At 41.3% G+C, this 14,153-nt stretch overlaps 6 protein-coding genes across 6 annotated transcripts; all 6 read left to right on the top strand.

Moving 5' to 3' along the window:
* Positions 1 to 342: 342 nt before the first annotated feature.
* BEWA_048160 (hypothetical protein) lies at positions 343 to 1,551 on the top strand (the record flags this gene model as incomplete). Its single annotated transcript, XM_004831744.1, has 1 exon — positions 343 to 1,551. The coding sequence occupies one exon, from the start codon at positions 343 to 345 to the stop codon at positions 1,549 to 1,551; it is 1,209 nt and encodes a 402-aa protein (XP_004831801.1).
* Positions 1,552 to 2,637: 1,086 nt separating this feature from the next.
* BEWA_048170 (hypothetical protein) lies at positions 2,638 to 4,317 on the top strand (the record flags this gene model as incomplete). Its single annotated transcript, XM_004831745.1, has 1 exon — positions 2,638 to 4,317. The coding sequence occupies one exon, from the start codon at positions 2,638 to 2,640 to the stop codon at positions 4,315 to 4,317; it is 1,680 nt and encodes a 559-aa protein (XP_004831802.1).
* A 793-nt stretch (positions 4,318 to 5,110) lies between these two features.
* On the top strand, positions 5,111 to 5,637 carry BEWA_048180 (hypothetical protein; the record flags this gene model as incomplete). Its single annotated transcript, XM_004831746.1, has 2 exons — positions 5,111 to 5,151; positions 5,232 to 5,637. The coding sequence occupies 2 exons, from the start codon at positions 5,111 to 5,113 to the stop codon at positions 5,635 to 5,637; spliced, it is 447 nt and encodes a 148-aa protein (XP_004831803.1).
* Positions 5,638 to 7,862: 2,225 nt separating this feature from the next.
* Positions 7,863 to 9,410, top strand: BEWA_048190 (conserved hypothetical protein; the record flags this gene model as incomplete). Its single annotated transcript, XM_004831747.1, has 1 exon — positions 7,863 to 9,410. The coding sequence occupies one exon, from the start codon at positions 7,863 to 7,865 to the stop codon at positions 9,408 to 9,410; it is 1,548 nt and encodes a 515-aa protein (XP_004831804.1).
* Positions 9,411 to 10,163: 753 nt separating this feature from the next.
* On the top strand, positions 10,164 to 11,630 carry BEWA_048200 (conserved hypothetical protein; the record flags this gene model as incomplete). Its single annotated transcript, XM_004831748.1, has 1 exon — positions 10,164 to 11,630. One exon carries the CDS (start codon positions 10,164 to 10,166, stop codon positions 11,628 to 11,630), a length of 1,467 nt encoding a protein of 488 aa, XP_004831805.1.
* Positions 11,631 to 12,362: 732 nt separating this feature from the next.
* BEWA_048210 (hypothetical protein) lies at positions 12,363 to 14,082 on the top strand (the record flags this gene model as incomplete). The annotated part of the gene is made up of 1 exon (XM_004831749.1): positions 12,363 to 14,082. The coding sequence occupies exon 1, from the start codon at positions 12,475 to 12,477 to the stop codon at positions 14,080 to 14,082; it is 1,608 nt and encodes a 535-aa protein (XP_004831806.1). The 5' UTR covers positions 12,363 to 12,474.
* Positions 14,083 to 14,153: the final 71 nt, after the last annotated feature.

A 14,153-nucleotide genomic window follows, 5' to 3' on the forward strand; every position in this document is an offset into this window, starting at 1 on the left:
GGTAAGGTTTAACGATTTAAAGTCTTTGAGATAATGAATTTAGGAGCTCAAGTGGTCCGTCTACAGTTCCAAAATCCTCGTCCCAGTGTATTACACCATCAGATTGTAGCAATATGTAATGGATGAATTAAACGTCAGAATTCAAAGGTGCAATGTGTTATTTTCTGCTCTTCATTCCGGATGATTATGGATTCTCTTCCTCCACACCCCAGATGGTTGTCTATTATTTTGACTTCCGATTCATTCCTTTCCTTCCATCGAACGAGTATGAAACTCGTTGCAACAGCTTTTATACTGTGCCTCTTTAGGCCCTGCTACTCCAGCAGAGACATAGTGGAACAGATGAATTCTCGTAATAACCTCAATGGAGAGCCAGCGCCACAACCTCAAATATGGCAAAATGGAGGGTTGACTTTACTAAGGAGGGAGGTCCCTCATCTGTTTGATGTACCGATAAGGTTATGTAGGATTGTACTTACCATCTTTTTATCTGATAGTGATGAAGATGAGGATTCCACTCCCCAAGATGATTCTAATGGAAGGACACTTGGAGATATGCGGGGTTCTAGTGGTACCATAGGGAGTCCTGTCTCAGCCTCGGCATCCGCTCCTACTCTCGAGAATGAAGGTCCTACCTTGTCTACTTCTCAAGTCCATCCCGGAAATAACGGGGATCATTACCTCAGAGTCAGGGGTAATGATGAGTTGCTACACAGTAACGACGCTGAATCTACTGATGAAGAGGACGAGTTTTTCCTGGCCAGTGAGACCTTTGATGATGATTCGGATGACGACCAATATACACTTGCAAATGAAACTAATGAAGAGCTGGACAGCTTATATGACATTGGAAATTCCATAAGCGAAGAATACGACGCGGTAATTAGAGAACTAGAACTGGGATTTGAAGCTTCACTTTTGGCGGAAGCACTAGCAGACATTCCAGATAATAGTGAACTACAGCTAACCATCGAGTTTGAATATCCTGATATTGTTAACTTTTTGAACGATATTTCAGATGACGAGGATATCGAGGTAGAAGTAGTTTCGGATACTTTCCAACAGGATCCTTTTGAAAACTACACATCCACACTCCCGACTCCTGTTGAAAACCCAGTCACACTGGAGCTTTCAAACCCTAATGAGAGGGAAATCAACCTTTTAAAGGGTGAATACAATGGAATACATGAGAAGGAATACACTCCTATAGGAGAGAGAAACATTGTCTCCATACGAGAGAATTGTAGATGTATTTGGAACGGAGCTTTGGGTGAAGCTTGCCAGCGAGTAATTCTCTACAAAAGGGACAGGGATGTGCTCATTTGTCTAGAACTTACTACACCAAATGGTTCTGAAAAGAGGTTCCTAGAAAAACAAAACCTTGGATTTATGAGAATTTCAGAGAGTGAATTTAGAACAAAGCTCGACGAAATGAGGAATCAGCCCAGAGAGACCACTGAAGCAGAACATCCAAACCCAGAACCAATCGCAGAAGAGTCAGTTGTATCTACAAGCACAGCCGAGGAAGCCTCTACTTCAGAACAGGCATAAATGAAGAATATTTAAATTCCAAGTCTGTTAGCACTCCAGTTATTGAATAATTTGGAATAACATAGTAGTAATTACCTGTAAAAAATCGCAGGTGACATTCTCGGTGGATTCAAAGCATAATCACACGAGTGTTCTATTCCCAAAGAGTCTTAACCTCGCCGAAACATGGCTCATGAGTAATTGAGCGGGAATGTAAAAGACTGCCAAAGTGGCAGAAAGTTTTGCATTTTAAGACAAGCTTGTTGTTGTTAACATTGTTGTTTTCTAGGTCTACATTTGTTAGTCTATCTCTCAACTATGCATCTTGGTAAGTTCCAATATTCATTATCTTCTTTAAAATTCATTTAAAATCCTGTGGATGTAAAAGGAATCCTGTTGAAACTAGAACGTGGTTAATCTTCCAGTGGGCAGAAAAGGTAGTCGTGATGTCAAAAGGGATATTACTAGGGATTAGGACTGGAAGAATTCAATAGGAATAATTATGTCCACTTATAGGGTATATCTTCTGGTCTATTCACAACATCTTCCTCTATAAACGATGTCTATCTATAATGGAACATAGAGAATATAAGATGATCGATGACTATCCATATACACCAACTAATCTACTAGACTAGTTATCAGGAAGAATAAATGGCTACATAAACAGGGAATATTCCCCACTGTTCTTATCATTCCTGGGTTCCGTTGCCGTTATTCCTATATTGTGCTAATAATTCCTATTTGTACTAAGACTCTAGTTATTTTGACAAACAAGATTCTACAAGATGAGGGTCCCGGCAATTGTGTGGACGTTATGTTTGATGAGATTGTGCAGCACATAAGTCTCTGTATTCACAAGTCTTAGTAGATGGAGGAGTTGCGATGGAGATATATTAAACATTGAGTCGTCTACTCCACTAGAGACTCTCTCATGGACTAATGCAGCGGCTGGTAACAGATTCTTTTACGTGACTATCTATGCATATTCACAGTGAATTCTTGAGGGATGATGAATGAATGGATGAGTAAAGTACTGGTCTGCTCCCTTTGGTCGCATTGAGACTCTCATGGATCTCAGAGTTTTGAAAGGGCATCTATCTGAACATGGACGATGGGTGGTGGAGATGGCTCCAGTTAAATCTGCAGAACAAGTGTGGAGAAAGTAAACAATGCAAGTGTGGAAGTGCTAGAATAGTTGGTATTACAGCCAGTAAGGTTACTAATGATAGCAATACCGTTGGTTTTGTTGTTCTTGTCCACGAAAGTGATAAACCATTCACTCTACTTCAGGATCTAGGCAATGGTGAGGAGCTAGAAGTGAACCAAGAAGTTAAGAATGTTACAAAAGTATCTGTATACTACTGGAAAGGAGATGATTATTTTCAGAATCCACTCCTCCTGAAAGTAGATATTGATTGCAGTAATACGCGGTACTACTACAGATATAGCGAATGTGAACTAAAAAGTAAAGGAAAAAATCCGAAATTTTGGCAGTATATAGGACCTTCCACAAGCAATCTTACACTGCAGGTTATGCTTGATGATAGAAACTGTGGTAGAAATCATGCTGTTCCACTTAACATAAAGGATCCTGAAGCTGGTACACTTCCCAGCGATGTTAACTCTACTTGTCTAAAGACTAAAAGAAAGATATCACTTGTTGATTTACAACTTCTTACTGGGGACGAATACACTATTGAAGAATATAAAATTAATGGTGAAAATACGAAAATCTCCAGAGCTACATATGGTACTGACTATATCCCTGGTATCAATCTCCCACATGACTATAAAGTCTCCAAGGTTAGAATGTTTTCATATTCTAGGAGCCAGGTGCCACTTATGCTCCAGTTCGTAAAGAATGGTGGAACGGAAGAGTCTAAATGGTTTTACAGCGCGAGCAAAGATGGTAATAACTGGGAAAGTGTTGATGAAGAAAAGTCGGAGGCCTTTTATGATACTGGACACCAGCCACAAGAGGCACTTACAACTACTCTTGATGATATTAGATGTTTACGCGACAGTGAAATTACATTAAATCTTACCAAAGATGCATATACTGGAGGAAAGCCTTGTTGTGAGCATCATAAAGATGAGAAAAAGGTCTCTGTGAAGGAAGTACCAGTTAATCATAACCACCAACATGTTCCTTCAAACAATCTTACAGTCAAAAAACACTCGATTAGCTCTGGATACAGTGTCTCCGCTATAAAGTACAATGAAGGTGGAAGTGGTCAAGTGAAAAGTATAACTTTGAATGGTCTACAATTTCCCATATCTAGTCATGTTAGTGTCTATGTATTATATTGTGGAAATAATCCAGCTCTTATTTATGTTAAAGGAAATGGGCAAGCCAAATGGTACCAGAAGCCTACTGGGAGTAGTAGTAGTGGTAATGGAAATGAACAGTGGGAAAAAGTTGAACTGGATGGTATAACACCAAGCAGCTTTCATAACCTTGGTTGCCAACAATGGAATGATTTTGTGAATGTATTGACAGACTATGGATATAAAAACTTGCAAAGATGTCCGGGTACTAGAGTTATAAAAATTGTAGTTGGGGGAGTTAGTGGTTCCATAATCGCTCTACTTGGAGGTTTTGAGACTCTCGCATTTTTTAAATATCCAAGTAAAAGCGTCATAAGGTCAATAGTTGGCATGTTCAACAAGTCGCTAGACTATACACCTGTAGAACAACTGGATGGCCTGATATTCATAGGGACCCAAAATTCGGGAATTTCTGCAGCTCATTTGTATCAAAACTTTTTAAGAAATGTAGTATGACTGATGTTGTTATAATATAGGTAAATTTGCCAAATGTGTATAGAAACTATCGACTATTCTCAATAGTAAAGTGGGATAATTATCCCCAGTAATAATCACCTTTTTATTCACTTTAAATGCTCTAGATTTTTTATTCACTATATCACTACATGCTTGTTTATTGTGTATAGTATAACTACTACAATAAATACTAGCCTAGCCAGGTATTTAACACATCCTGGTAAGGTCATTTTCTAGAGATAATCTTTGCATTCTCCTCAGTTCCTTGTCTATACATCCTCCATTGGACAAGACTCAGTACAATTCGTGTATATTATAAACAGGACAGGACTACTCTTTTACTAATCTGCGTGAGATCCGGAGCCTCTTACTATTACTACTGCAAAGGCCCTGATGGCTGCTGGTACAGGTATAAGAATGGAGATGGTAAGGAGATACCACCTGGAGACACTAATGAAGGACTAAATAAGCTGCTTTCTGAACTTAATAATAGTCCTAAGGGAGAGATGAATAGTGAAAAACATTCTAAACTTGGTGACCTTAAGAACAAACTCCAATCTGATCATAACAATTATGACTATCGGAAACACCATCCATATCCTAATCTACTCGGGTAATTACACAGTTTATATAAATCCTCATGCATACAATTATTCCAACAACATCATTCCTACCTTAGTCTGCTCTGACGGAAATTGACAATAGTGCATGAATAAAGGGGCACTGTCGCAAGTTATAGCCCACGCTCATATATTTGATGTCGTAAAATCCTTCCACTTTGGTTGCACGCAAAATGCATGTGATGGCTTCTCGTTTGACCCCATGGGAATTGAGGTTCAGTGTTGTATGGTAGAGCCTCTCAGGATCCGCAAAATGGCAGTTTTCACCATTTTATATCTTATAATATTATTTAGGTCGTGTAAAGCTGGTGGGTGTTGCGGAAAGAGAATTTACAGCTCTACCAATCTAACAACTTTGGATATTTCGAATCCAGATAAATTAAAGGTACATATTGACGAGACCACCGGGAACAACAGAGGAAAGATTTTTTCCCCAAAAAATGACCAAACAGTCAATAAGGTAGTTGATGGGAAGGCAACTATATGGATTGCAGGTGCAGGTGAGGAATGTTCATTCGTGGGACTGACTTTGGACCATGATCGGCCTAAATCCGTATCGTTGAGCATCAAAAAAGATTCTTCCAGCTACATCGAGCTAAAGTACTATGACAAAGGTACCACTGGCTGGAATGAGAGGAGGGATGAACCTAAAAAGCGCTCTACGACTCATCCTGCAAGTCCATTACAAAGCACCAGGTGAAGAATCAGCGGGTCATAAACCCCTCTAGAACTCGTCCTTTGTTATTTTACGCGATAAAATGACAATTTCCCTCAATATGAATCGGGGATATGAGCCTACCAACTTGACAAGGTATGAGCTCATGCATTTCAATTGTAGTTACCGGAGTGCCTCAACACCCACAAATTTGTAAAGCAGTTTATCAACATGTACACAGTAGTAGTATGCCAGAATGATGTGTATATGCTGGATTGTTGAGATGTATAGACCTTCCATTCCTGTCCACAAACAGGTAGAGAGTAATGTATGGAGGTGTTCATCAGTTCAAGAAGGGTATTCAGAGTCTATAACAACCACTTATAAGTAAGGAAGAACATTAAAGTAGACAATTACAGAGTCATGTATAGGCAATTTTCTAGCTGTGAATGGAGATGCTAAAAGTGATGTCGTAAATTTGGGTAGGTGCCGCCATATCCTTCCTCCCGAAAAGAGTGAGATTCTTTCGTACTCCCTCATAGTTTCATTAATATACCATGTAATGTAGAGATTTCCTATACGTAGGCAGGATAAAGCGCTATATGTCGACATTTGTACACATTAAGTGTAGCAAAGAATGTGGTTTATGTAGCCGAAATAATGCATTTCATTCAATCTTAACGCACTGAGTATCTTCTAGCATATTTAAAAGCCTGTGAATGAACGAGAAGCGGACTAATCTTTCTCATAGACTAATAAATTCGTAACAAATCCTCTTACATTACCACCTACCGTCCACGGGTAAATAGTATTTTCATGGTCTGCGTCGGTGTTCTCTAGTCTATAGCATATAGTACATGTTACTCAATTTCATTCGTTTCTGCATTTCCATTCGTGCTCCCTTTAGGAGTCATTTATGCTGGGCAGACTGCCCCCGGTTTGCCGAAGTCTTTACGTTATCCATCGGCATAATCAGCATGGTGAGTAAACTACCGTAGGTTGTGAGAGATGTGACTCGTTTATAGGCTCAAGTTTCTACTAGAGAGCTGGTAGGCTAGCCTTTTGGACCATAACAGGATTTGCCGTTCGATCAGTTGGTATTTTTATGGCTGCTTAGAGTGATAGAGGACCCTAGAAGACCCATTTATGACTACAAACTTTGATGTTTCTAGTAAAACCATCAGGGATTGTCCTCAGGGGTAACGTAGAATAACCTAATGAGGATTATTTTACCAACAAATTTAACCACACCTTCTTCCTCTTTACTGGCCAATAAGAGACGATGGAAGATTCAGGGACTGTATTATGGACTATATAGAGAATACAGCATCTTTAAAGACATGATAGAGGTGCAAAATCTCGTATATACCTGGAGGAGAGGGCACCTTTCCGGGGACCATCATCATGTGAGGAGAGCGTATAAACAAGGCCTCAACTTATAGCAGCAATCCTTTATGCCCTCATTCAGCTCCGAGAATGCCCCTGAACGACCATTCATCCCGTTGGATACCTCTGCAGAGTGACCATGACTATTCTTCTCATGTTCGTTTCGAAGAGGAATCCAACCGGTGGGCAAACTTTGTCACTACACATAGCACCCTAGCATCCAGTAACATTCAAGCAAAGCGCCAAGAAGGAGATAAACATGCTCAGGTTCTGGAAGATTACTGCCGAAATGGAAGGACTGGCAGGAGTTGCCTAGACCCCGAGAAGAATGATGGCAAGAGTCCATAGACTAGTCTAGGCCAAAACAGAACATTAATGTAGATGTTGTATGGAAAATCGTAGTCAAATGGACACTCCAGATTAGATGTAAGGAGTTAGACATGCCCATTCTAGAGGAGATAGAGAGGCTAAATGAGCACACCTGTGGAGGAATAAGAGAGGTTTACGGATAGAACGCAGGGAAACCATGATGATAGACCATAAAGTGTGGAATAACCTCCATTTGTCAACGATATCGAAGCTACACCTATGGGGTCTGGAATCTCTTCTTCAGGACTCCATTCTTCCTCGGTAGTCCCTCATTCATCTTGTCTAATAGAGTACAATTTTGATTTACACCGGAATAATACTGTAGCCAAAGGATGGCGGATTTCTTAGTACTCTAGTTGCGAGGATAGACACAACTCTCCCATTGAGACATATCAGTTGAGAATGACTCTGAAATCAAGAGATCTCAAATGACCGCATCGTAACGCTATCGCACTTGTTTCAAGAGTCTAAATGAGTGGACATATGGATCTGGAGTAGTCCAGGAAGAAAGCCATATGGGTGATACTCCGGAGGGAGAGGAGGAAGCTGAAATGAGTCAGAAAGAGGGAGACACAGGAAATGGCAGCCTAAAGAAGGCTGTGGCATTCCTGTCTGGACTGGCCCTGTACCAGCTCCCGCATGCCGCTATATCGGCTGGTAACTTTACGGTAGGAAGATTTCAGATTCCTCAGCAATATGTTGGCTTGTACATCAACAGGATGATTATACCGTACAGAATCTTCTCACTACTAGGAGTTGCAGTGTTGACAGCTTACGATCAGACTGGCAGTACGAATATTGACAAGATAACAGTTGGACTGTTTTGGGGTGTTATAGGCTGCTATATAGCCTTGTTACTCACATACTGTTCAGGAGGAATTCAGGGACATCTCACTCTCTACTACTGGATGGTCATCTTGGCTTCAGCTATCGTTGGTGCAGCCTTTGTCGGAATCGTCAAGGCTTTAGGAGATGATGTAACTTACCTCCTGGTTGCCCTTCCAGTGTCAGGAATTCTGGCATCCTCCTATCACATATCGTTCATTGTCATTTCTCAGTATTTTAACTTCTCAAACATATACTACTGGCTGGTATTCTGGCAGTGGATTTGTGCGATATCACTGATAGCGGCTGTATCAGTTCTTGTCTGGACATTCATGGGTAAAACTAGTACTAGTACTACTACTACTGTTTCTAGCTCTAGTAGTGGTAGTGATTCTGGAGGTAGTAGTACTAATGGAGGCTTCTTAGAGGCATTAGGCAATGCAATATCTCCACTATTATTGGTTGCATTCGGGTATGGCATCCAAAACATGTTCTATCCATCAGTAGCTCCATACAAAATTATTGGTATAGACAGAGGTTACAAGATTGATGTGGCAGTTTTAATCACGAGTGCTGTACCGCCATTGTTATTCTTGTACCTTATATCCAAAGGACAGGGTCCCAATGTTAAGTGGACCGAGGGCAATGCTCATTTATGGCATTATGCCTGGGCATTCTTCGGAATCGAGATATTTTGTGGAATGCTCTTCTTTTCCACTCTACATTACCCAAATAGTGCCATGCCAAGAGCCATAAAGGATAGTATTTGGGGTCTCGGATTCTTCACAGTACTCTACGATTTCTCCGTGCAGATGACTAGATGCATAGGAAGTAACGGAGTTGACAAGCAGGGAGGTAAAGATGCCCCTAAGATGAACACACTCAACACCTTTATATACTCCTTCTCTCAGGTGCTCTTTGCCTTTCTAGGAGATGGATACATTAGAACATATCGCAAAGCAGAAGAGAGTTCAGATTTATGGCCTACTGCTCACTATACCACAAGAAGAGCGTTCTGGTACTGGACTTGGAGTACAGCAAAGGTATCATTTAGCAACGTAGGAACTGCCTTTACCAGAGATGTAAGGGGAGCTATTCAAACTAAAAAGGAGCATTTGTTCATAGTCTACGATGACGCTCCTCCTGAGGGTGATCCCTTCTTTGACCTCCCATTTATTAAAAAGAAGGAACCCTCTAAAGATAATCACAGCTTAAAGGGAGCACACATTTTTCACTAAGCTCCCATCACAAATGTAGTCTTTTCACGACTCTGCAGTTTTACAACGCTAAAACACTTCTAACTCATTTCATTTTTATACTCACTCCCATCGTTGTAATTATGCAGGGTATCTCAGATTCACTCATTCTCCATAGAGAGCCTTGCGAATGTATATGCCATAATGGCAACCACTGCATAATGAGACTAGAGAGGCAGGTAAGCCTCCAGAATGGATGACTGTAATGGCCATAAAACTCCAAATTGGTGATAGTCAGGCCGCTAAAGTGGTCTAAATATATGAATAAAGGTTTAAGGAAGCGATGAGATCAAAGGAAGAATACTAGAAAAAACGTTTAGGAGTAAAAGAATTAAATTTGTATCAAAGAATAGACTGAGAAAACCTAGAGACTAATAAGCATGAGGAGGACATACCGGTAGAATAAAATACGGAGATTATTATAGGCATTAGTGAAAAATCTCAGTACTGCGCTCTAAGGCGATATCTCAGCAATGAGCTATGGGGTCTGGCAGATGTTCCCTGGGAATCCTCCGAGTTTTTCTCATTCCTTTCTTTAGTTTTAAATGTAGTATATCTGTAACTAGAGCCTATAGGATGGGTTATATGTTTGAAAAATTTCAAAGAGAATAGCGATGTCTTCGTCTTGTCTTTTCCTATTCACTTGGAAGGATGACAAAGACAAGGTTATTTTTTTCGGAGTTAGCCTGAGATATGGACCGGAAGATGCTATCAAAGGGGTTATAAATGGTAATGATGAGTGAGGAAGCTAAGATGGACGAGAAGAAAGAAGATAAGGATAAGAATGCTGGTCTGAAGAAGGCGGTAGCCTTTTTGACTGGTGTTACTCTCTACCAGTTGCCGTATTTGGCCATTTCTGCCGGTAAATTCACTCTTGGAAGGTTCAAGATACCGTCAAGCAACCTGAGTCTGTACATTAACCGGATGATTATAGCATACAGGGTTGTCTCATTGATCGGAATAGGTTCTACAACAGCGTATATTCAGATGGGTTGGCCAGGAAAGAACGAGTTGACATCAGTCCTATTCTGGTTGTATAATTTTTGCTTCGTCTTATCGCTGTTTGTCTATTGTATCGGCGGTGAGCTCGGGTACATTACGGCGTATTACTGGACAATTTCTCTGGCGTCACTCATTTTTGGCTTATGCTATACCACTTCTGTTGATATTGTTGCGGCCGATGTGGTCTGTCTTCTTGCAGCCTTCCCGCTTACTGGAGTTATTATTTCTCTCTATCACATTTTGTTTTTAACCATTGGCGAGTACTTTGGTATCCCTAATACCAACTACTGGTTGGTGGTAGTTCAGATGATTATCGCAATACTCATAACCGGGACGAACGCACTGCTGTTCACCATCGCTTATTGGAATAAGAAGGATGCTACAGGTGGAGATGGTGGAGATCCTGACCCATTCATGACAGCCTTTGCAAAGGCCTGGTCTCCGATTCTTTTAATCACTCTGGGATATGGTCTTCAAAATGCCTTTTATCCGGGTATAGCCCCTTACAAGTTGATTGGTCCTAATCTAGGGTACTGGATAGATTTAACTGTTTTATTCACCAGTGCCATACCGCCGCTCTTTATTCTTGTATTGAAGGAGAAAGAAATAGGTCCCAATACTTCATGGAGTCAAACTTCTGGATGGCACTGGTCTTGGCTATTCTTTCTTGTTGAGATTATCTGTGCAACAATCTTCATTTGGGCTCTTCATTATCCCGACTGGGGGCTTTCCCAAAATGTCCGGAGTAATGCGAAGCTTCTAGGTTTTTTAACTGTCACATATGACGGTTGCGTACAGTTTACGAGGAGTATTGGTACCAACGGAGCTGACATGCAAGGAGAGCCAAAAAAAAGTAACAGTGCAATGAATACATTCAACTCGTTTACACACTCGTTCGCACAGGTAATATTTGCATTTATGGGAGATGGGTATATGCGCATTTATTCTGAGCATGAAGATAACAGAGACGGTTGGCCAACCAAACACTATGGTAACTTGAGGGCGTTCTGGTTCTGGACCTGGAACTCTACAAAAATGTCATATCACATTTTAAAAACAGCATTTACCACAGATTTAAGATCCGAAGTTATCGGCAAAAAGGAGTTTCTCTTTATTGTCTATGCCGATGAAACGGATCATAGTAGCCAACCTCCAAAGGTGAAAAATCCTACAGTCATGAAGATAGTTCACGATATATAGTTGTGGCGAATATTTTTCAATTTAAAGCCACTATAATGCAGTATTTTAACGCCTCTTCAGTTTTAATTTATCATTATCGTACTTGGTATCGGTGTAAATGTGCATGTAGTTGTTGTGAGATTATCTGTGAAAGGTGAGTTTAGAATGCATCTTTGTCCATTCATGACCAGAACATTGACAAAATGTTGGAATGGAGAACTTTAGAGTGGAGATAAAATGCGCGAGTCCATTATGCTCCGCCCTTGTATATTCTTATTACCTCGTCTAGGGAATAACCAGGAGGGCGAGAGGAAGTCCCATATGTCTTGAAATATCAAAATTGTACCATAACCAGACACTGTGATGATTCACAGAATGGCAATGGCACAAGTGGAGCATAAACGGGTCCATCGAGACAGTGGCTTCTCAGGGTTCACCAATGCCATCTCAGCTCTCCACATCCAGCCATTCCCTAGACGAAACGATCAACATATGCGAAGGTGGAACATAATGGAGATAGATGGGTCTAAGGAAGGAGGAAGAAAGTGTGTATACCGCCATAGCATGGCAGGGTCAACTCGCCCTAAAACCCCGCGGCTGATGGCTCAAGTTCAGGGTCATATTTTTAAAATCTCAATGCCAAAATTTGGACCAAATGCGCATTCATTTGAGGCGTGAACGGAATGCATTTTCGTAGAATCTCTTCTTCCTTTTTGCCCCATGCATTCAAGTGTGTAACGAGAGATTCTACACACTTTACATTATCGCAGAATTTGTTGTTTCTTTAACCGTACAGACTACACGCTTCCCTAAATCCCCTTTAACCGTACACATTTAATTCTTGTTACCGTGACATCATCAAAGAATGAGAATCTTGGCGGCGTTTTACACACTCTTGATCTTCAAGGGGGCCTTCTGCGGGAAGAACCTCAGACTTTTGGACTCTTATAATGGGTCAACCCAACTGAATTCTCACGTTCTCGATCTCGCAAAGCCGGACGAGAACTTTGTGGAGGTATCTTGTACCGATGACCCTACGGGAGTCTCCCAAAAGGGATACAATGTGAAGGATGACCATGTAGTATCCTCAGTGGTAGAGGACGGTCAGGAGATCTGGAAGGCAGCCGAAGGATCCGAGGAATCCTGCACACTCGCACTTGTTGGCTCAAAGGAACAAGACGCCCTGTTGACCCTTCACGTTCGAAATGGAACTTCATTCACCTTCTTTTACTTTGAAAAGGTTGGTGGAGCATGGAAGGATGTCCATGAAGATGAGTTTCAGGCAAAGTATGATGAGATGAGTAACAAAGCTAACCAGCATGCAGAGAATGCTCAGGCTGAGGATGGGCCAAAAAATGGTAGACATCTAAGAGAGTCTCAGGCATTCCAGTCTGAAAATGATGTAGAAACTGCCCATAATGGTGAACAGGATGGTCAGAATGGAAAATATGAACCGAGGGACGATGTCGTAGATCTCGCTCATCCTACAATTTCCAGTGTGACTGTGGACAGCAAGGGAGTAAAGCAGACAAAGTATTCCCTCGGTGAGCACCTTGGCATATCCTCAGTAGTTTATGGCAGTCAACACCTATGGCATGTCGGTCCGGATGATAAGAGGTGCACAGCTTTGGAGTCTTTTGAAAGGGACGGCACCTTCCTCTTGGTTGTTGGTGTTTACGACAATGGCATAACCGTTACTGTGCCATTTGAAAAGGTGGGAGAAAAGTTCAAGAAATTGTCTGAGCAAGTCTTTAATAGCAAGTTCCATAGCTTGATGGAGGAAAAGCCAATTCCTTCCAGTCACTCGGGTCCACACACCATTGACATTTCAGCCTCGGCCTTGTTCCCATGTCACTCATTCAAATTCCACTTTGACGATATTCCAGTCACAGTGCTAATGCCATGGGTGGAGAACTTACACATTACAAAGCTCGTGGATGGAGAGGATACAGTTGCTGAAGCCACTCTTGGGGGAAACTTTGCATGGATTGCCATTCACACAAATGAAGAGAGAAAGCCTGATATGGTCATGGTTCCAGGTGGTTCGGCAAAGTATACGCTATATAAGAAGAACGGCGACGAATGGACAGAGTGCCAGGGACTCGGTGCAATGAACAAGTACAGGGCTCCCGTAGAGAAGAAGAGAGAGTTTATTCTTGATGTTTCTGCTACAACCGAGGACGAAAACTTCCAAGTATTTGGAGGAGAGTTGCAGGCATTCTTACTTCGTGCCTATTTCCCAAGAGCCGGTTCCTACGCCACTGAGGTCGTCCATGGCAGATCTAAAATCTGGAAGGCGGCGGAAGGCACAGATGAGAGATGTCTTTACTCTGAGATTTCTTCCGCAGAAACTTCCTGCCTACTCATCCTATCTACAGACGGAGACAAAAAGTTTTCCTTTAGGTATTTTGAGAATACCGCTCTCGGATGGATGAGTACCCTCGAAAATGATTTTGTTTTGGATAGGGAGTAAGGGATGCTCCTAGAATTTATAGTAGTATGGTTAAGAGTTTGTTAGTCTACAAAGATAGACGGAATGCAGTA

Source organism: Theileria equi (assembly GCF_000342415.1).
Source record: "Theileria equi strain WA chromosome 4 map unlocalized gcontig_1105316255041, whole genome shotgun sequence".
Lineage (NCBI taxonomy): Eukaryota > Apicomplexa > Aconoidasida > Piroplasmida > Theileriidae > Theileria > Theileria equi.